The sequence below is a fragment of the Lethenteron reissneri genome, chromosome 18 (assembly GCF_015708825.2).
Source record: "Lethenteron reissneri isolate LAM-NWPU_2019-01 chromosome 18, ASM1570882v1, whole genome shotgun sequence".
Taxonomy (NCBI): Eukaryota; Metazoa; Chordata; class Hyperoartia; order Petromyzontiformes; family Petromyzontidae; genus Lethenteron; species Lethenteron reissneri.
Window position 1 is genome coordinate 11,365,103 of NC_083796.1, and position 21,372 is coordinate 11,386,474.

Consider the following 21,372-nt stretch of genomic DNA (forward strand, 5'->3'; position numbering starts at 1 on the left):
ACTGACCGATCTATAGGTTTTGAGTGTGATATCCTTGTTTGTGTGGCTTTTCTTTGGAAAAAGTTTGTTCTCCTGCTTTCAAAATACTTAAGCATTCTAAACAGAACTTTGGTTAAAAAATAACATGGACTTATTTATTGATAATCCTCTTTAATCTGGCTCTCATGTTCTGTTTTCTAGCCTGTATTTGTTCAAGCTGGGCATTGCACCCCAGATACAAGACCTGTATGGGAAAGTAAATTTCACCGGTAAGTGAAACAAGGCTGGCAATTGTGTCTCTTGAACCTGCGTGCTCGGCACCAAGTACATTCCCAACTCGTTTGGTGTGTGTGGTGTGTCCACTGAACAATCTGATGCATGCACACAAATGCTGTAGTAAGATTTAAGTGTGTACACGCAGCACAGATGAAGAAATTCATACCCTTGCCCCAGTAACCCAAGGATGCCTTCCGTGCCAAATCTTGTCCTCATTTATAAGTGGTCCCTCGAAAGTCATGGCCAATACCATTCGACGTGTATTCATAAGAGAATCATACGTGTTGACGTGGATACATATTTTTTAGAAGCAGATGAGAAGCCGTTGAGATTAAAAAGTGTCCGTCATGTGAGAGCCAGCCAGTAAGATGTATGTAGAACTTCTTTCGCACCGTACGTAGCCAATCGTGATAATCGGAGGCGTGGTACATGTGTACATTTTGAGCTCATTTATTAGTCCACTGTTGCATGAGGGCCTCCCGAATATTGTTTTACGTGCAGGTTGGTAAATGCCAGGAGTATCAACATGGAAGCTGCTACGTCGACCTGTAAAAATTTAGAACACCTGTTTTATATGTATGCTTGTTACCCATCCAAGCACTATCCAGGCTCAATCCTGTGTTTGTCTTCAAAGAGCTGATGAGATTGGGCACGTTCAAGGCGATTTGGTCATTGGCTTGGTGATACAAGGAGACAGATCATAAAACGTTGTTGCATATACAAATTAAACCCAAGCAAAAGAGTACGCAGATATAACGGTGTTCACAACAATCATCTTTGCGTAACTGAACCGATTAACACTTTAAAATAATAGGTTTCTGTAATGAGGCTCTGTATAAATAGATTGTTTTCTGAGAAATTGTGACTGCTCATAGATTTAGGATATTTACGTATTACGGAACACGTGCAGAGTTTCAGTGCAAGGAATCCAAACAAAGTACTTTGTCGTGGGTCAACAGACATATTTACTTAAACCGTGAACCATTGTATTCACCAAATTGCTCATTGTGTGTCTTTGGCACATTTATCTCCACAGGTGGGGAGTAAACATGAAGTGGACTACAGTATTTCAATGATAAAAGCATCACATTGATGAAAACAATCGTGTGAATATTGGATGTATATGCACCCCATCTTATGTAATGGGTGAGGCCAAGTCAGTGTTTCCCTGCTCAAAATAAGCCAAGGAGCAGTGCTGTTTTTTCTTCGTGGTCTCGAGTTGTGGAAATTCCGCATTCCCATGGCTGACGTCATTTCATAGGACAACCACGTGACAAGTTGATAAATGATCGTATATTAGAGTTACTAGCAGGAACCCGCGGAACTTTTGCTTTAAAAGGATGGCTAATATGTTGTATGTTTAAACATCACTCTTCTACACCTCACCAATGTCTCGTAGTTATTTGTCGTGTAATTGGTGCTATTATATAATTCGGTGAATGCGTATAAGCAATAATTTTAACGATTGCGAGTTAGCATTGGTATGAACAAAATACTTTGATGTGGTTACCCTGACCTGACCCCCCTCTACAGTAGTGCAGAGGCTTTATTTAGTCTGGAGTGTCAAAGGGCATGATGTGTTGCTCTGGGCGCCTATTGACAAAAAGCATTTGCAAGTGCAGCTGATCGTTTTTTTTCTGGATGGGATCTGCTCAATCCTGCTGTAACCGGGTTCAGCCCTGCCCAGGATACACCGTGCCTTTCATGTTACCTCTGCCAAGTCATCACTGGCTGGCTTCTGGGTGTCCTTGATCCGGGTCTAATCCAAGCTAGGCTCTTTATTGCTGAGGTGTTAGGCAATTGAAATAAAACGTTAGTTATTCAATCCAAGCAAAACATACTTTTCCTACGCCATTTTATGTTTGTAAAGCGCTTGTACGTAACCTGTGTGTGTGTCTACAGCATAGATACATCGATGCACATGTAACGGAGAAGACATTTGTACAGCTGGCAAACGTTCATATTAAATATTGATACCTTCGCACAGACCTTGGCTTGGGGAGAGTGTTACACGTTTTAGTTAATTCCTTTATTACGTGCTTGTTGTTTGTCATTCGTAACTCCACAATATAAAAAATAATACTGTAATTAATACGAGCAGTAGAAAATAGTTACCTATTCACAAATGTACTGCAGCTGTGGCAAAAAGCCCATCGTGGCACACGGCCCACAAAAGCGACAATCTGTAAGTCTGTAATGCCGGTGACATCACCGTTTGCTGCCCCACATAGATACACGTCTGGAGTTGAGCCTGGTTAGACTCAAGGAAGGAATTAAGTTAGACAGAGCCGCACTCCCCTCCCACACCCATGGCTACTACCACCCACACATACTGGGGGTGGCTTCCTGCCACAGCAAAAGCACTGGGTGTATGAATGTTACTTAGTCACTGGCAATTTACCATTAATAGAATGACGGTTGCAAGGGCTAAGCAGTTAGCTTGGGACATTTTTTTTTATTTCGTTGTCAAATTGGATTGTTGAATTGCTAACATATTCAGCAGTGGGGGGGTGGGGGCATGAGGGCGTGAAAATACATTTCGCTTAAATTGTGCATGAGGACAACTTAATATTTTTATTCCTGAGTTGAAATTTTTTTTCTTTAGTGTTCGCGAGCCTTTAAAACACATTTTCATACAATTTTAATGCAGCTGTTGAAGGCACATCCATTGTCTCATCTTGTTATGAACAGATAACACAGTTGTGCTCACAGCTTCTTTTTCATCGGCATGTTTTAATACATTCATTCATATTTTACTCCTACTGCTTACAATAGTTTCTAACATGATTTATAATTTGTACAGTACTGTACTTTATGAATACAGTACTTAGTGAATTCTTCATGCACCACTTTGAGAACACTCTGAATGCACTTACTGCAACAACTTGACTTCTCTATGGAGACATAAACTCCCAAGTTGCCCGATTTCCCAATGCTGTATGTTTTTTTACTGGTATACAGTATGTGCCATTAATGCATCAACCCAGCCTTGGGTAGCGATCGTAAATATTTAGAGCTTTGAGCTCGATAAAGACAACAGGATTGGTGGTGTTGGATTTAAAATGATTTGAACGATACCTTCAGTGGACTAATTATGTATTGAACTTCAAACATCTCATTGATTAAACATACAGCTATTTTCTTGGTTCTTTCGGTAAAGTCTCATAGAATGGAGTCAGACGCTGTCTTTCCGACAGCCCTGTTCTTCACCTGAGGACGGCTGCTATTTCCCTTCTACGTGACTTTACCGAAAGAACCAAGAAGATGAATCCCTGCAGTCACGAAAGCTTTAAATCGAAATTCATACAGCTATTGTCACGAGCATTTTTTTTTTAATATACGGAATTGTTGATAGTTCTTCAAATTAAAATTGTACATTGTCACATCATAGTTCTGCTCATTTGAACAAAAATTTGTATTCCCACGTGGGTCATGTGATGAGATGAACACGCTATCAGAATTCTCAGTCTGCAGGTTAATACATTACTAAGTAATCAGCTCTGGACGATGGCAAACTAATCCCAAGTGTCACTTCAAGAGGCTAGCCACCCAACACTCGAGATTGCACTTCTTCATACCTTTCAGGAAGAGGTTCCACTGCATGCCAGTAAACCAACAAAAACCTTTAATACCCGCAGCTGAAATGCACGAAATAAAGTGAACGACATTTTACGCGATTGGTATTTTTCACGCGCTCATTTGTGACTGGGATGATACCGTGGGCTCGCTACACTTGAAATCACGGTGCGAACGTGAGTGGCATTCAGAATTCGAACCCCGAGTCACCTCTGTCCATAATGGACAGCCTGTTTATTTACTAACATTCGTGTGTCGCATTGTAATTGGGTATGCGAAAATGACAGCTTTGACGTGGCGAGACAGGTGACATTTACACTTGCATGGTGGTTGCACTGGATGTGCGTGCTTGTCTTCAAATGAGCACATGCGCAATTTCCACAATCTGGCGGCAGCTGATAATGTCATGTGACACTTGTATGAGTTACCCAGCTTAGTTTGGCTAGAGCCAGTTTGGACCCGAAATTGTGAGGTGTCACTCCTTCTTGCCATGTTATTTTCTATGCAGTTTGTAGACACACGTTACTGTGAGACTGGTCTAAAATTACAAAATGTTTTAAAAGCAAGTATTCGAAAAGAGAATGCCTTTATTATGCACAAATTATAGCCTTACAAATCCCATCCCACAACAAATTTCTGTTTTAATACCCTTGAAATTCGTTTTCATATGTTAGTTTTTCAGCTGTTGTTGCTGTGTTCTTAGTGTGAAGCTGGCTATTGTAAGAATCAGTATTTACATCGCATTGTTCTAAAGTATCATTGAAAGGGTATATCTCTGGCATTATTTGAAAGACTTTGTATTCGGATGATGACTGATCATATCGTCCTCATTGCCATGATCAATCCACTGCTGGATGAGAAGACCCCTCTAAGCCATCGTCATCCCTCACTGTCCCATGAATGAATGAACAATTCATCCAGCACCTGGACACAATCTCATCACTCCATCTCCATGGTGGACATCCTCTTGGATGTATTTTCCTTCTTTGACTGTCACTCATTATTTAGTCTCCCTCACTGGCTCGCATCACTTCTAAGCGACATGTCCTGCACAAGCCCACTTGATCAGATATCGCATATCATAAAAACTCGTCTGAATGCCTCATAACAAACGTGTATATTGTATATAATCGGCGGATATTTCAAGCAATGGCCCAAATTTCAATTGAGCAATTATATGGTTGTGCGCGTGCGCGCACGGTGTGTGTAATTTCAGAGCTCTGTGCTTATGGCCATGACCGTTGTGTTCACAGAGGAGGAGATCAACAACATGCGCAAGGAGCTGGAAAAGTACGGCATTCAAATGCCGGCATTCAGCAAGATCGGCGGAATCCTGGCGAACGAGCTGTCTGTGGACGAGGCTGCACGTACGTGTCTCCCGCCACTGGCACAGTTGTCTTACAGGGACTGTTTCCTCGTGCATTTCAGAAGTCTTTGCAAATGTATTTTGTTGTATGTCGAGTTTTGTTATTCAGAGTGTTCGTTTGTCAGTTATGTTTCTGTTTTAATGCTGGGCAGTCGTGCATTTAATCCTTTCAGTTTTCATTTATTTTCAGTCGGTGGTTATGGAAATCAGTGCTTTTGCAGTGACTCACCCACTAAATACTGCCAAATGCCAACGTGCACATTATCAGTCTGGCAATCCAGACTATTTTTCGGAGCCCTCCGTTGTGTTAGGGTGATGACTACGAGATTAAGAACTTGCAAGGAGGTGAACGCATACAAGCACTTCCAAAGATACACTTCGTCAGCGTGTAACAAATGAGCAATGGCGCTCTCTGTGGTTAATGGGGGCATTGCATGTGCGTTAATTGCGCCGCACGTATCCATTTCATTTCAAATGAAAGAAACATGTTTTTGTGAATAATCTCCCCATCCATATTTTCAGCAGTGTGGTAGGCTGTGCATTATTGGTTTATGGATTCTATAGTTTTTTTTTAATGCGAGTTGTGCTTGGATAGATGGACACAATCTTTCCTAAGCATAGTAATACGTAGCTTACCGGTTCCCTTAAAATTGTCTACTGATGCATTTGTAAAATCCAAATGAGAATAGAAATACAGAAAAAGCCATGAATTTGTGCCATGCTTAAAAATAAAAAAACGTGTACATACACAATATGCCCACGCAATTATTCTGATTGAACGCAAATGTATAACGTGTTAGTTCATCATTATGGGACCTTCTTTGCCAGTACCAAAATATGATAATAGGTTTTCCCCTTTATTCTGACAACAAAGCAGGTGTTGAGATGTTAAAACACCAAACTGAAACCTTTTACAAAGAATCATATCTGCATTAACCAACCGCAATACTTCTGGTCAGAATGAAAACAAAAAACATACTCTGCTAATATATGCATTGTCTTTTCAACGGATTGGTCCATACCAGAGCTTTATTTTGAGCCTAGTCTCAAACGGTGTTAGACCAGAGGACACCAAAAGGCGTACAGCACAAAGCCAAGTAATATCAGAGTAATGAGAGCTTAGGGTGAGCAGCTACATCATGGGACCTCCTTTGCCTTAGACCAGAGGATGCCTTTTGGCGTCCTCTGGTCGAGCACCGTTTGGGACTAGGCTCAAAAGAAAGCTGTCTGGTGTGGACCAATCGGTTTCAAAGACAATGCATTATCAGAGTAGGTTTTTTGTTTTGCATTCTGACCACAAGTATTGTGGTTAATGCAGACATGATTCCTTGTCAAAGGTTTCAGTTTAGTGTTTTTAACATCTCAACACCTGATTTGTTGCCAGAAAAAAGGGAAAACCTATTCTTGTGTTCGTTCATCGGTAATCTTTTAAATATACTGAATATCAGACCTTTTGATGGTAGATACTTGCTTGAGCTCAGTTTAGATCGCTCGTCCCCGCAACCCAGTTGCTGGAATATAATACACGAAGGAACATTTGCTCAGCACATGTGTTCATACACGGACACGCACAAACGGTGCGTCTGGTGTCTGCTTGCAGTGCACGCGGCCGTGATTGCCATTAACGAGGCGATCGATCATGGCGTGGCCAAGGAGACCATGGTGGCACTGCGCAACCCCAATGCCATGCTGGTTAACCTGAACGAGCCGCTGTCACCGGTCTACCAGGAGACGCTGTTGCATGCCAAGCAGGACAAGGCCACCAACGCCCGCAATAAGGTGATGCGCTCTTCTAAGCCATCCGTGCTGTCAACCTGCACGGTTCGCCCACTTGTGTATAGCCTCTGTTCAATGAGAGTGGTACTACGATGGCTTACCCTACACTTAGGAAAAATGTTCTGCGACCTAACACACTTTATGGCGTCAACATTTTTTGTGGTTTGAAAAATTTTTGAAAAGTGAAAATGTTTTGACAACGTACTTGTAACATTGTTGATATAAGAATCGCTTAGTAATTACGGAGACGCAATAGCGGTTCACATCCAGTGTTAATGGGGAAATAAAATTAGAGGTAATGGAGAGTGGGGGAAGAAGGAAAGGGAAGGAGTGAAAGAGTAACAATCTTGTATCCTGTAACCTGTTAACCTGTTGCCGAGGTTCAGTGCCACTATGTAGTTAAATAAACGCTGTTCTGATTTATCAAATCATATTTTAAGTAGGCAGTGACCCCCTTTCCAGTTCTTGTATTGTATAGCTTTAACAAATGACTTTGCATGGATTGAGAACCAAGGCCTTGTCCACGTTATTCAGTGTGAGGCAGCAACAGCTTCTGCATGCAATGTGTGTGACATCACTTCCTGTATTTACTGGTACAGTTGGTACAGACAAATGGGGTTTACATAACTAAATCAACAATATGTAACAGGGATGGTCAAATCGGCAGCTTGAGAGCTGCATGTGGCTCCTGTGCATTTCTAGTGTAGCTCAATAGGGATGTGGCCATTTTTTTACTTTTCAACATAAATTTAGTTGTAGATGCCCACAGCATGCTGCAAAAAACGAATGTGTAATGTACGTATGTTCACGCCGGACATAGCCAACCGTGCTAATTGGAGGTGCGGGGGAAGGACAACAACACTAAATAAAACGCAGTTCTAAAGAAATGCATTTTCAATATAGAATGAGTTTTCAATGTAGATGATAAAGTTTGAGTTTTAATTTTTAGTGTCACTATGCTACACATGACATTTTGACGAAAGATTTAAAATGGTACGGTAATTATCTATGACCATGATGGGGTAGGCATTTGTGTAGGAATTTATAGCTGTCTTGTTGGCAGAGAGATAGTCATGTGACCAGGTTTCTTGCATGCTTGCAAACTGCTTTTGACAAAACCCATCCGGTGCGATGTGTGCAATTGAACGCAACTCTCACGCACTTGCTATGCCATGCTGGACCATATAAATATAGGTGATGTCACATGCATGTTGCATGCACTGAATTTCTGTATAGGACTGCTTTACGGTAACAATACCTTGAGGGAAAATTAAAGATGTTGTGGCTTGTAGTTTTGGTTTTAGCAGGCCAGCATCCAGGCCACAAATGAGCATATACGACAGATTATATTCCGCGAGTGTAGAATGTGATTCCAACTCACATGCTGTTTTCTTCATTGGTTCAATCAACTAACGGATTGTGAATGTGAAAAAACAGCTCTCCATTTGAGGTTATAAGATAATTGGTATTTTGGCTAATCAGACCACCTCATTGGTCAATCAAAAGACTGCACTTAGAAATTCGCTACTTAACTTATTAATGATGCTATTAATAATTGGTTTGCAGTCGATGTCGGATGCCTCCAGCAAAGAGAGAGATGTATACGAGGAACTGCTGACTCAAGCCGAAATCCAGGGCAACATCAACAAAGTCAACAGTGAGTAGATAACTTCGAGGTTTACGCGCGGGATGTGTAGTAACTCCAACTAACAATCAAGATGCCGTATATAGACATGTTAAGTGCCTACTTGGGTATAATAAAACAAGTGTACAAACATTGAAATGTATCCAAGTGAACTGACAAGGATTGGAATCGGGAATATCGAGTGATACTGGACGAATCCGATGAGCTATGAGCACCTTTTCACAGATGTCCATTCCGGGGCACAGGGTCAGAATGTTACAGCAGAACGTGACGGTGAAATGGCTCCATGGACATAGCACGTGGTTAGATTATACCAATGCACCTAATACATGCTGGCCCTGTGCGGCGGGGTGAAGAAAATTGCAGTGGATTATTCCATCGTGAGTTAAACAGAACCAAGCTAATGTTTTACAGCTGCGGCGTTGTGTTACTCCAACGCCGCCGTGCTAGACTGTGAACGGAAAGGTCGGTCAGAAATCTGGTCCGTGCTGGTCTGGCTGCAGGCATCTGCTGTGCCGATGGCGAGCGGTGTGCCTGCATAGGCATACGCGCACACCTGTGGTGCATTGTTTACTGCTGCGATGTGCCGATAGGTGTGTTTTTGTAATAAGCTCACGTGGGAAGCACTCTACAAAACTCTTTGAGTGAAACGAATTACTGCGGGTAAGCAAAAGTTTACGCATTCTCTAAGGGGAGCAGTTGGTGGCTCTATCCATCGCACAGATTAACGATGCTTTTACATCTTGGGAGACGAATGATAATTTAATTTGATGGTTAATATTGTCCCATTTCTTGGTTGACGGAGTTCTCTCTTTGTATTGTGACCGGCTTTTGTTGGGTTTCTTGTGGAGTTCGCGTTGACCTTGGTGGTGGCGTTTGCCTGATAACACAGGCGGCCATTTCTCCATTAACGCTCATCGTTAAAGTTATTTGGCTTTAACTTTCGGGATACATTTTCATCTGTAAAGATACAATTTACTTTCAAAATCTCGCACGTTTCCATTGTCATCTGCTTACAAGTTATTGAGACAGGTGGTTAAATATGCATTCATCGTGATTGCTTTTCGCGTGTTTTGTCAAAGCTGATGTGCACCTTGTTGTTCTGCCTAAGCAGAAGGACTATAATTAGATTACTCTCACTTTCACTGGTGCTGCTGTGCGACTGTTGCGCCATCGTGTACGTGGCCGATTCGAGCACCCACATGCGAGTGTGCGCAGTTTTCCGCTACAACGCAATAGACTTATTAGGTTACTTTGTTACACATTTATTGCGTGCATTTCATCCGAGAGAGCAGCGGCGTCGTCGTGAGACAAGTCACTGTTGTTGACGACCACTCCCTTGCTCCCCGTGCCCTTCTGCACGTACGCACTCGCGCGCGCGACCCTTCAGTGCAAGCCGCTTTGGAGCAGGTGGACGAAGCCTTGGAGAAGCGAGACGAGGAAGCCATGATCCTAGCGCTCAAACTGCAGGCACTGGCCCTCACTGGGGTCCAGTCCCAGAACTCGCCCTGGTACCTGGAGCAACTGAGCAGTGATCGTCAGCTGAAAGGGCAGGTGCGTGCCGGTTTTCCCGTGCACTTTCGCCAGCGCGTCTTGTTAAACCGTTCTATTCCAGTTGTTTTGGTGGCGGCAGCAGCACTTCCTGTTGTTGCCGAAATGTTTTGTTTCTTGCGTGGGAGTTGGACAAACAGATTATGCATTCTGCATCAAAGTGACCATTAGATTGTTGTCCTTCCCCGCAAATCCGATAAGCACGGTAAGCTGCGTACGGTGCGAAAGAAGTTCAACATACATACAAATTACTTATCCATTTTACCCAGGTTTGATTGATGCCTTCTTCCGAATGTATTTGCATCTCAAAGGATTTGCCCCTTTAATTGCTTTAAAGGTCGTGTTTAACCAAAACGACGAATGCTGTAACGGTGCATGTTCCAAGTGAACGTAAAAATTACGTGTTTAAAGTTGGTTGTACAAACAGAACGAAATTATTGCGGCATTATATTTGCAACAGCAGCTGTGTTAAAAACTGTGTTTTAATTCGTAATCATATTTGCCATCTGATTGCAGGAGTCGGGTTCTTTCGAACCCCTGAGCAAGGATGAGCTGCAATCTGGAGTCAGAATTGCCAATGAGGAGTCATCTCGCCACAAGCAAAGTGAGTCCCTCTCCCAACCTTCCTGTTCCACTTAGCATTGGAATAGCACGAGCGTGTAATCCATTATCTGTATGTATCTATTACGTTTTATGTGGCGAGCCTTTGACGTTTCACGTGGCCTCAGACCGAGTACCTCAGGCCTTGCTATTAGCGCCGTGGTGACGTCACTACCTCTAAGTGGCTAATGGATGTTGTGGTTGGTCTTGAATTTTTATTCCTTCCCGTTGTTAGAGAGACCTGTGTTTTGTTCCCCCCGGGCATGTGTGCAAGTGCATTTAGACATGATGGGTAGGAGTGACCTGGCAGTGCACACTACATCCCGTGTGTTTGCTGCCGAGAATTGCTCATTAGTCATTTGCATCAGTGTTTATCTGTACCACACGTGTGAGAAAACTAACATTCTAGTGCAGTATGTAAAAAAAACACAAATGCTGGGAGACAGCTGTCTGAGTATTTTTAATATCCCCCAAACCTCCTCGTTTGCTCTTTGCAAGTTTACCAAGAATCCTTTCGAATGGAAAAAGTACTAAGACCCCAGAGATCCAATCCCAGCCATGGATACCATTGGTGGGAAAGTGGTGTCTGCTCCTGTTCTGGACCTCCACTAGGTTGACTCCAGCTTAATTGCGAACCTTGTGTGGCATGTAAAGCATGAGCAGTGCGGGGAAGGCAAGAGCCAACTTCGTGTGGTCCTGACCCCACACCCCACCCCGTCATCTACTGAACCTTAACAGTTGGTCACTTGTATTGTTGCCCTGGAGACCGGGAGATCGACGTTCGCTCGCCACGTCGATTGCATTCATGGTGAATTGTCACTTAACAGAGGGGGCCACGTGAAGGCTGCCATCATCCACTCACATCTCGGCGAGTCACTCCACTGCTCCTGATGGGGTTATCTGGCTTGACCACTTGAATGTGAAATTGTAGTTGTTGCTCTGCATCTACATCAGCCTTATGAATGAAGAACAAGTTGCTTGCTTAACAGTCCTTGCTCCAACGATCTATGAAGCTTAACGGGGAGTGGGGATCTTCGTGTTTGTGTGTTTATGTGCTGCACTCTGCAGAGCTGAAGGCCATATCTCACTGCAACGAGGTGATCCGGCGTGGTGTGGCGGCCGACACCGTCGTCGCGCTCATGCAGTCGGAGGCACAGCTGCCCGACGTGCATCCCTTTGCCGCCGACCTCTACCAGAGCGAGCTGGCCGCGCTGCAGACACAGAGCCCCTCCGTGAGCAGGACGCACGCACCGCCACAGCACAGCCATCCCCGGATGGCCATGCAGGACACGCAGCTCAAAGTACAGCGATCCCTACGGTGGTGGCGAGAAAGGTGCCACGGTGGCTACATGTTAACTTCCAAGCCCGGTATACAGGAGGTTGTGGGTTTCAATCACGACCCTGACGCCTGTATATTTGGAGCTTGCGGTGTCTCTCCCCGTGGTCGTGTGGATTTTTCCTCGGGTCCTCTGTTTTTTCCTTACATATTTAGGAACATGCGTTTTGAGTATCTGGCTGCTGTATATGTCTTCATGAAGCCACTTCATTGAGCTATCATTTGTGGCCAGGTCTCTTCTGGGCCTTACCTGTTAAAATAAAAAAATAGTTTAGTTTAAAAATAGTTTACGTTTCACCAGGAATTACATCTAGCATAATCAGGTGACAGCCTGATAATTCAAAACGTCGTACTGGAATTGTAAATGTTGTGAATATACTCTCCAGCATACCAGTGTGTGCTGTATTAGTAACGCGTTTACATCTTTTGTTTACGTGACAAACCTTTCGAATTGGCTGTGTCAGGTGGTGGCAGGTTTAGCGACATTTATATTTACACGATCGAACCCAAAATCCTCTGATGGATTATAGGAAAAGAGGACATTCTTGAGCTTCTACTCAAAGGGGGGCAGAGACCGGGGGAGACATACGGATGAGAAATGGGGGTTCTTGAAAGTTCAGTCGTCTTAAAGTTCAAGGGAGCCGATTGTGGCTAAATATTTTAATTACAAATTTGCCTCCACACAGTTGTATTCTTAGGGCAAATAAGGAGCAACAATGCATATCAGTGTCCCCTATTGTACCTCTTGCCTGATCGTGGGGAATAAAGGGATTGATCGAGTGAGATGGCAGTTCGAGTAACGTGTAAGCAACACGTGATACCACATGAAAACTGCAGAATCCTGAAGCTCAAGTTGCTGCTTTTGTTGAACAAGAATGTAGTTCAGACAACGAGGGCTTTTATGTAATCTGCATTGATGGTTACTGATTAGTTTTGCACTATTCAGACTGCCGTATGACAGTAAACCCTTGTGCGTCTGTGTCAGGGACACATAATAACCCAATTAAGTTTTGGACAGTTTGTGCTTTTGTCATTGTTTCGCCTACATGTGTGAATAATTGCCAAGTAATGTTTTCCATCGCGTAAAACTGGAGACAAATGTTCCAGACCCGCATAACCTGACACTCCATGGTGTTCTTCGGGCGCTTACATGTAGGTGAACTAATTAAAATGCGGAAAATGTTGAGTGGAAAGTATACTACTGATATAATATGTAACTGAGAATTAACCAATTCATTTGTGTAATTGTGCACATTTTGCCAACAGAGTAATTGATACCAATGCTGTCACTTGCATGTACGTAGTGTTTTTAAAAGATGTCATGAATGTTCGTGGGTAGCTCTGGGAGGTAACATTTTATCAGGAAACTGCACTAGCACTGCTTGACTACTGGGTTCTCGAGGATAATGAGTTGGTCTTAACGCAGTCAACAATAACTACAACCCACTATATTAGTCTGTTGACGAACAAAACATCTTCAGAGTGATTGGCATGCAACAGATAACCTGTGTAGTGAGTGAGAAGGTTTCCTCCCGAGTATAGATATTAGCCAGTTGATGGGACCTGAGAAGTATAGACCTTTATCTAACATGGGGGATAGGCTGTTGATTTTGTAAGAGTTTTGAATTTATTAAATCCTTCTGTGACATGACTCTGATGGCTCAATTTGAAAATGTACATGTCAAGTCCTTTTGTCAGTGCACTGCTCAATGAGGGTATCCTTCATGCCTCGTGGGTCATGAGGTTATTTTTTTTTACCAAACTTAATTGAACTGGTCAGCCTGGGTTGGTCAAGGGTGGGTAGCATAGACGTTTGAAGCATAGAATTACAAAACAAAGCACTACACTCCTCTGCTGCCCACTGCATATCCCCGCACGCATCTCTATGACAATTGTCATGGTGATGGTTCATCCAAGCGCCTTCCAGGCCCAAATTCTGCTTATTTTTTTCGATCTCATGAGATGGATTTCATTTTAGGAAATTGGAATATAAGTGCGTAGGGGTCACATGATAAAACAGCAACCTTGTTTCCTCCCTTAACATTGTAAATGTTCCTTGCAAACGTGATTTGTAACTTTGATCATTACCTGTTTCTCGGTAGTGCAATGTTAATGTGCCATTTCATTGAGGGACTACTGTGGTGTTATCTTGGTGTGGTCTTGGACTGTTTTGTTGTTGTTGTTGTTTTTGCTGCCATTCTCAATCTTGATAAATCGGGCTTACACAATTAATTCATGATTTATTTGTATTTAGTGACTTGCTTACCATTTTCTCTTTTGCACTCTTATAGTGTGTTTTTGTATTGTTTGCTGTTGTAACTTACTGACCTGCCCATACGAGGCATCTGTGAAAAGAGCTTCATTAGCTCATCGGATTCCTCTTCCAGTCTAAATAAAAGTTCCGATTCTGACAACAGTGTGAATGTGTGCCGCCGGCGCAGGGCGAGCTGGCCCACGAGGAGATGTACGTGGCAGTGGAGATGCTGTCAGCGGTGGCACTCATCAACCAAGCTCTGTCGTCGGGCGACAGGCCAGGCGTGTGGAAAGGCCTCACCAGTCCCGCCGCCGGCCTGGCCAACTTGGAGGATGAAAACACACAGAAGTACTCGCCTGCACTCACCACCTGCGCTCCCCACCCGCGCTCCCCACTTCCCCACTACCTCAACTCCCCATCGCGCATGCACCTGATCCCACCTTCCATATGTTGAATCTGTCCAAGGAGTTTTTTTCTTCTGAGTCACGAAACTGACTCCGATATAGGGTGCTGTTCATAAGCGTCGTTAGTCATTTTGAAAATGTCTTGTACATTCGTAAATGCGAGCACCTGAATAATATTGTTGCGCCTCGTGATATGTAGAAGTATGAAACGCATCGTGTATTATTCCAGGACTCCCTTGGATGGAGATATACCAGTGTTCTTCACACATTTTCAGAGGGGGGCCCACTTTCGCCGATATGACGTCCCGTGTGAGGGCCGCCACATCGCCTGCAAGGGGTGTTTTTCAGCATTTGTGTTTTGTCGGGGTCCGCACATCAGGGGCCACGCCAGAGGTCGCAACCGGGTACCCGTACCCTACCCGATACCCGGCTACCCGTACCCGGCTGGGTACGGGTAGCCGTTTGCGACCCTGGTGCGGCCGGGTACGGGTAAGGAAACAAAACCCATTTGCGACCTCTGGGCCACGCTAAAGGTCCTTGGCCCTCTCGTGCCTTGCAGTGAAGAACACTGAGATGTACTCTACTGTGTTACATCTCGATGGGCTCTCATTTACAATTTTTCATATTTCTTTTCAATAATTTGACCATTATGGGGAAGTTGTTTAGATCATGCTTGGCTACATTTAATGTCATGTGTCATGTTTTTAAAGAAGACCAGACTACAGCCGTCCCAATAACTCCATGCGATAGAAGTTCAACATACACCCTATGTGAATATTACCAGTAGAATATTTATTCCACAATATTTATATAGCCTAACCTCTGAAGCAGGGTGTGCTGTTATGTTTTTGGCAATAACCAGTTCCCCAGTTCGACGTACTTAAATAGTGTTTTTGTCTTGAAGCATTGAGTCATTGCTCTTTGGCTGTGGGAATTGGCTTGGATGGTGCCCCTCCGACTTAGCTGGATGAAGAATAACGAGGAATTAATGGGGGTTAATTCGCTGATGGATTGCTGCGCAGTCGGGGGGGGGGAAAGGATTTGCCTACTGTGCCTAGAATGGGCGGAGGAGGAGTGAAACTGTTGTTAATTATTTACAGGCATTCAAAAGCAAGTTCCAACAGGATAATTAAAGACTGTAGTATTGGTGCAGGTGTATGATTGTAAGTTAATTTACAATAAAAATGTTGAAGCTAGTTAACTCTTGAGAATATATATCTATCATTAGCTTGGGTTCATCTTCAGAGATGAAATATGCCCCATTATCATTTGATGATAGAAACACCAGCTTTTTGAAATATATATTTTTGCAAGTCAGAATTGGGTAAATATGTAAGGAAGCAACTGGTGTTTTATTATATTTTTTATTTTGCATTCCATCATTGCGTATTGACTTAAATTGCAACCTCGGGAGGGAAGTCTAAGAAATTAAACTTTATTAAAGCACTGATCTAAAATAAGCCTGTGCACATTATTCATGCCGTGTAGTGATGCCATATGATGCGCGAGGCATAATGAATCTGAATAGGAATATTTATTTAAACTGGAGGAATCCGATGAGCTGTAAAGCAGAGGTCACAATCGGGTACCCGATACTTGTACCCCACCCGATAACCGGCTTCCCGTACCCAGCCGGGCACGGGTACCCGTTTGCGACCCTGGTGCGGCCGGGTACGGGTAAGGAATCAAAACCCGTTTGCGACCTCTGCTGTAAAGCTCTTTTTCACAGAGGGTGCACCAAGCCACTGTGGGTGGACCAAGCCGCTGATCACAATTGAGCCTTTTGCTGTTTGTAAATCACACGTTGCATTATTTTTTGTATCCTCATTTCCATCCTGCACACGTATTTTTGGTCTGAGTTTCTCATCGTTTACAGAAAGTGTTAGAGAATTAGTTGAATGTATGGTTTTACTGCCGCTACGATGCAAGCTATTGTCACGTGAAGATGCGGGGGGCACCCACGCCAGGGTTAAGCGTGTTCTCCGCTGCTGGGCAGGTACATTGACTCGCTGCTCATTCAGAAGACTCAGTCGGCAGCCCAAGGCAAAGAGTTCCTCACGTGGAACGACATCCAGAGCGGCGTGGAGGACGTCAACGGCACCGTGCAGCAGGAGCACGAACGTGAGCCCCCCCCCCCCCCCCACACTCGCCTATCCCCCAGCAGCAGCAGCAACGTCCTTGTTGATCAATGCATTTATAGCCCTTATGACATAGTACATATCTAGTCGGTCAGGTGACATTGTCAGTTTAACACGTAGGCTTTCGCGATCAATATCATCCATAATGAAGGTTTTTTGGGTTAGATTGCGTAAATATATAAATATGTTGTTAAAACCCGCCACCACCTGACACGGCCAACTAGTAAGGGTTGTCACGTAAACAGAACATGGCCTTGGCTCTCCAACACACCGGTGTGCTGTACTAGTGACGAATTGGCATGTTTGCGGTGTCAGATGGTGGTGAGTTTTAACGACACATTTATGCATTTCCACGATATAACCCCAAAAACCTCTATTATGGAGATGACATTGTGGTGGGAAGTTTTCAACTTACATTTGTAAGGTAGCTAGTTCGAATTCATCGTACATATGGAGTTGATAAAATCGTTAACACTTTGTCAGAGGTAAACAGTGCGTCCCCTGGATAGACTGATCCCTGCATGGAAATGTGGAATTTACAGCACTGTCAAAGGTGCCACTAAATGAGACAACACCTCCAGCATTGCTTCCGTGAGCAAGGAGACACGTTAACTCTATTTCTGGGCCAAACGTCTGCAAGGAAATGATAATGATATGATTTACGATAGGGTATTGCTTGAGTGTACAACTACACACCTAAAATATTCTAAAATCGTCAATCGCCAAAATCACACTGGCTCAATAAATAAATAGCACAGCCCACCGCTTATGTATGTATGTATGTTGAACTTCTTTCAACATACATACGTACGTAAGAAAGAGGTGGTAGCGGTGAAATGCTGATTGGGCTGACTGGAGCGTGCATCGCGTGGCAGGGATCGTGGCGATCGGCCTCATCAACGACGCCCTTGACAGCGAGGACCCCCAGAAGATACTGAAGGCGCTGCAACACCCAGCCGCCAAACTGCTTGGCGTGGACCCGTCGCTCGCGCGCCACTACCAAAACGTGCTGCGGCAGGCCAAGGCCAACAAGGCTAAGGTGAGGGACTCGGCGCTGCAGGCCTTGTCTTGTATTATCACCGAGTTTTGTTTTACAAAGTGGGCATTGCCGACTGCTGTTCTCGTGTTTGGTTATTACGCTGGGATATGTCAACACTATGCCAGCCTTGGATGGAGATTGTTTTGACGCAGTGTCTGTCCTTGTAAGTGAGAGGAATCTTGTGAGCTTTTTATGATAACAATTACTGAGTCTATGATCTAGTCACAATATGTTTTGGGGAGGAAGATTTGATGTCACGGACAGGATTCCCAGTCATGTATCATCATGTCTACATTGAGAGGTATACAGAGAGACCTTGCTGGAGACACACAAGCTCAGCTTAAATGATGCAACATGCAGTTAAACTAAACAAACACATTCCAGAAAACATAACATTAATTGAACAAAATATGCTTTCTCACTGTACCAGTTTTCTTTGAACGTATGTCATTGCACTGTAGAATAACACTTAAACACTTGCCGAGTAAGCTCGATGGAATCCCATTTAGTTCTTCTTCTTGGGCAAAGCTTTAACAAATAGAAGTGGTGGCTGTACAGCAACGTATTCAACTCCATGGTAACATTCTAATTGAATTCGAGAAATGGTGCAGCCGATTAATGGTTATGTGTTCATGTAACAACTAATTCGTTCACTGTGGCCCTGTTGTTTATGTTTCTAATCTTACCGGGAGATCGACGTTTTGACATGCAGTGGACACTTGACGACACTCGTGTTGATGAGCAAGCGCGTAGCACGCAGGCACAGAAACACTCAATAGGAGCTCAGCATTAATCGTGGCTACTGGTCCCCCCAATGTAAGAGCTGATTGTTTTTGGTACTTTGAGTAAATTGGTTTCCCTTTTTGAATTATTTATTGTTGCCTACTAGCATAGGTTGCTGTCAATAATTATTTCAACATTTTTAAATAATCAAATTTGGTAGCAGATGGGTCGTGTTGATGACGTAGTAGTCCTTCTGCAAGGATGTATCAGTTTCAAGCAGATTTTTTTTATAAACTCCCAACGGTACGTATCTGACAAGTCTTCTCCGGAATTTCAACTAAAATAGACGCTTTTTTTGTTTGTTTCAAAATGACATTCTTTTTTTTCATATACATGAGGATTGTTGTGTCTGCATTCTAGTTTTCAACAGGTACGACAGATACACTGAGATTGTCCTCCTGTTCTGTATTGAGTTAATAATCTAATGCTCATATGTCACAAGTCGGATCCACGTGTATGTGTTGTGTCTTAGGCAAATGGAGATCCCTCGGCTGTCCTTTGGCTGGAGGAGATTCAAGAAGCAATTTACAGGGCCAACAAGCAAAACGAAGAGACTCAGCGTTGTGAGTTGCTTTGTGTGTTCATTCCAAATGCCTAACCCCAGTCCACTGCGTCATGCTATGATAGCTGCGTTTGTTTTACTTCTTAAGGTTGCACAGGTCCAGAAAAAAATAATAATCCTAAAGTTCTAATAGCAGCCATCATTACATTTTACAGACTTCTTTGAACACTATACTTTTACTCCCTCAATCTAGATCAGATTGACAGCTAAGTATTTAACAAATGTATCTTAAGAATAATACTTAATGAGATGAAAATAAAATATATTTGCAATTGTTGCTATAATTGGCTTTATGATTAGTTACTAAAGCAAAGTACAGGTAGCCCTTTATGTATATAGGAAGAGTGTTTTTTTTATACACTGGTATTTTTATGAAGCCTTTATCACTCCCCCAGGTCTCCTTTGGAAATAGATTTTTGCCTCAATGGGCTTTCACCTAGTTATAAAGTTCACGCATCTTTGTGGTTAAAACAGGAGGACTGGATGTGCTACCACCCCATTGGTCCACTTCTTGTATTACAATATTACTAAAACTTTCATGGTTGTGCTGTGGAGCTTTGATGTGTCTTTAAGTTGTACATCATGCTGAACAACACACATTGTACAACTTGGTAATGCTGCAGGGAGCTACGCTACTTTCCATTTGGTATGATATTTGAATGCAATGGACCAACGTTTATATCTGTACGTTGAGTTTCGAAAGCCATTGGATGGTATCTTGGATCACAACTTGGATTTTTTCCCTCCTGCAATGGCGTGTTTTCGGTGGAGATGGGTGATGCGAGTAGTGGATTGCACCTCGCCTTACAAAAAGTGGTCTACCTTGCCTTCGCAAGCGACTGTGTGTGTGCGAGTACCATAGATTGACTGTTTGCGTGAGTTCCATTGTGACTGTGTGAGTACGATTGAGTGACTGTGTGTGTGTGAGTACCATGGAGTGACTGTCTGTGTATCCATCCTACAGTGGCGGTGGCGGTGGCAGCTATCAACATCGCGGTGGATGAAGGCGATGCGTCACAGACGTTTTCTATGTTGCGTTCACAAGACGTGGGTCTGCGTGGCGTCGTGGAGGAATGCAGTGACACCTATCAGTCTGAGCTGTACGATGCCAAGCAGGAGAAGATGGTGCAAGGTGGGGGATTGGCACCTGGCACAGGCGCAGGAAAACCATCTGTCATTTCATCACTTGGATTTGTCATCATGGCAAAGTCATCTCCAGTTTTAATATCGACTGTCATTTCTATGCTGATGACCAAAGTAAACTATCCACTCCCACATCCTACCTTGACGAAGTCTCATCTGGAATTGGTTATAACTTTTGCCAAATGTTGCTAAATTTGAGGCACACTTATATGGCAAAAAGCCCACACTCGCACAAGAGTCCAATTTGAGCATGAACTTCCTAAAAACTTTGGAGTTGTCATTGATCTCGAGGTCTCTCTCAACCCTACAAGTCCTCATACCGTCAACCGTGTAACATCACTCACATCTTCCATTCCTTTCCCCAGCTGCCGCTGAGACCTTATTCTCTATCTTCTTCACATCCCAACTCGGCAACGGCAACTCTCCTACGGCCTCCCAAAATGCCTCTCTACCAAATACCAATTGGTTCAAAATGCTGCTGCCAGACTCTTTACCCGCACCCGTATTTGAGATCAGATCATCCCGACACTTCAATTCCTCCATCGACTCCAAATCCAATCTTGGATCTGTTTCCAAATGTGCGATCACCATCTTCATTATCATCTATGGACTTGCTCCTGCCTATTTCTACCCTGTCATCTTACTCCCCTCTACACATTCACCGCTCCAGCAACCAAGACTGGGGAGATAGAGGTCGTGGGTTCGAGCCCGACCTCGATGCCTTTATATTTGGAGTTTGCATGTTTTCCCCGTGGTGGCGTGGATTTTTCTCCAGGTCCTCCGTTTTTCCCTCTGCATTTACAAAAATGCTTTTAGAGTATTTAGCTGCTATAAATTTCCACATGATGAGCCACTTCTTTGAGCTATCATTTGTGGCCAGGTTGCTTCTCAAAAAGAGCTTCATAGCTCAGTGAACCTGACTTGGTAAAGGAAAGACCTTCTTC

The 21,372-nt window shown here is 43.5% G+C and overlaps 1 protein-coding gene across 2 annotated transcripts in view; it reads left to right on the plus strand.

Annotated features, from left to right (window-relative positions):
* The window catches only part of IQGAP1 (IQ motif containing GTPase activating protein 1), a 78,371-nt gene that overhangs the window by 29,409 nt on the left and 27,590 nt on the right, over window positions 1-21,372 (plus strand). For both annotated transcript variants that reach the window (XM_061553801.1, XM_061553802.1), the window contains exons 6-17: window positions 181-248; window positions 5,085-5,198; window positions 6,798-6,976; window positions 8,540-8,630; window positions 10,009-10,172; window positions 10,686-10,773; window positions 11,838-12,001; window positions 14,547-14,707; window positions 16,760-16,884; window positions 17,777-17,940; window positions 19,196-19,286; window positions 20,250-20,417. In XM_061553801.1, the coding sequence (XP_061409785.1) occupies window positions 181-248; window positions 5,085-5,198; window positions 6,798-6,976; window positions 8,540-8,630; window positions 10,009-10,172; window positions 10,686-10,773; window positions 11,838-12,001; window positions 14,547-14,707; window positions 16,760-16,884; window positions 17,777-17,940; window positions 19,196-19,286; window positions 20,250-20,417 (1,577 nt within the window). The remainder of the gene's footprint in view (window positions 1-180; window positions 249-5,084; window positions 5,199-6,797; window positions 6,977-8,539; window positions 8,631-10,008; window positions 10,173-10,685; window positions 10,774-11,837; window positions 12,002-14,546; window positions 14,708-16,759; window positions 16,885-17,776; window positions 17,941-19,195; window positions 19,287-20,249; window positions 20,418-21,372) is intronic.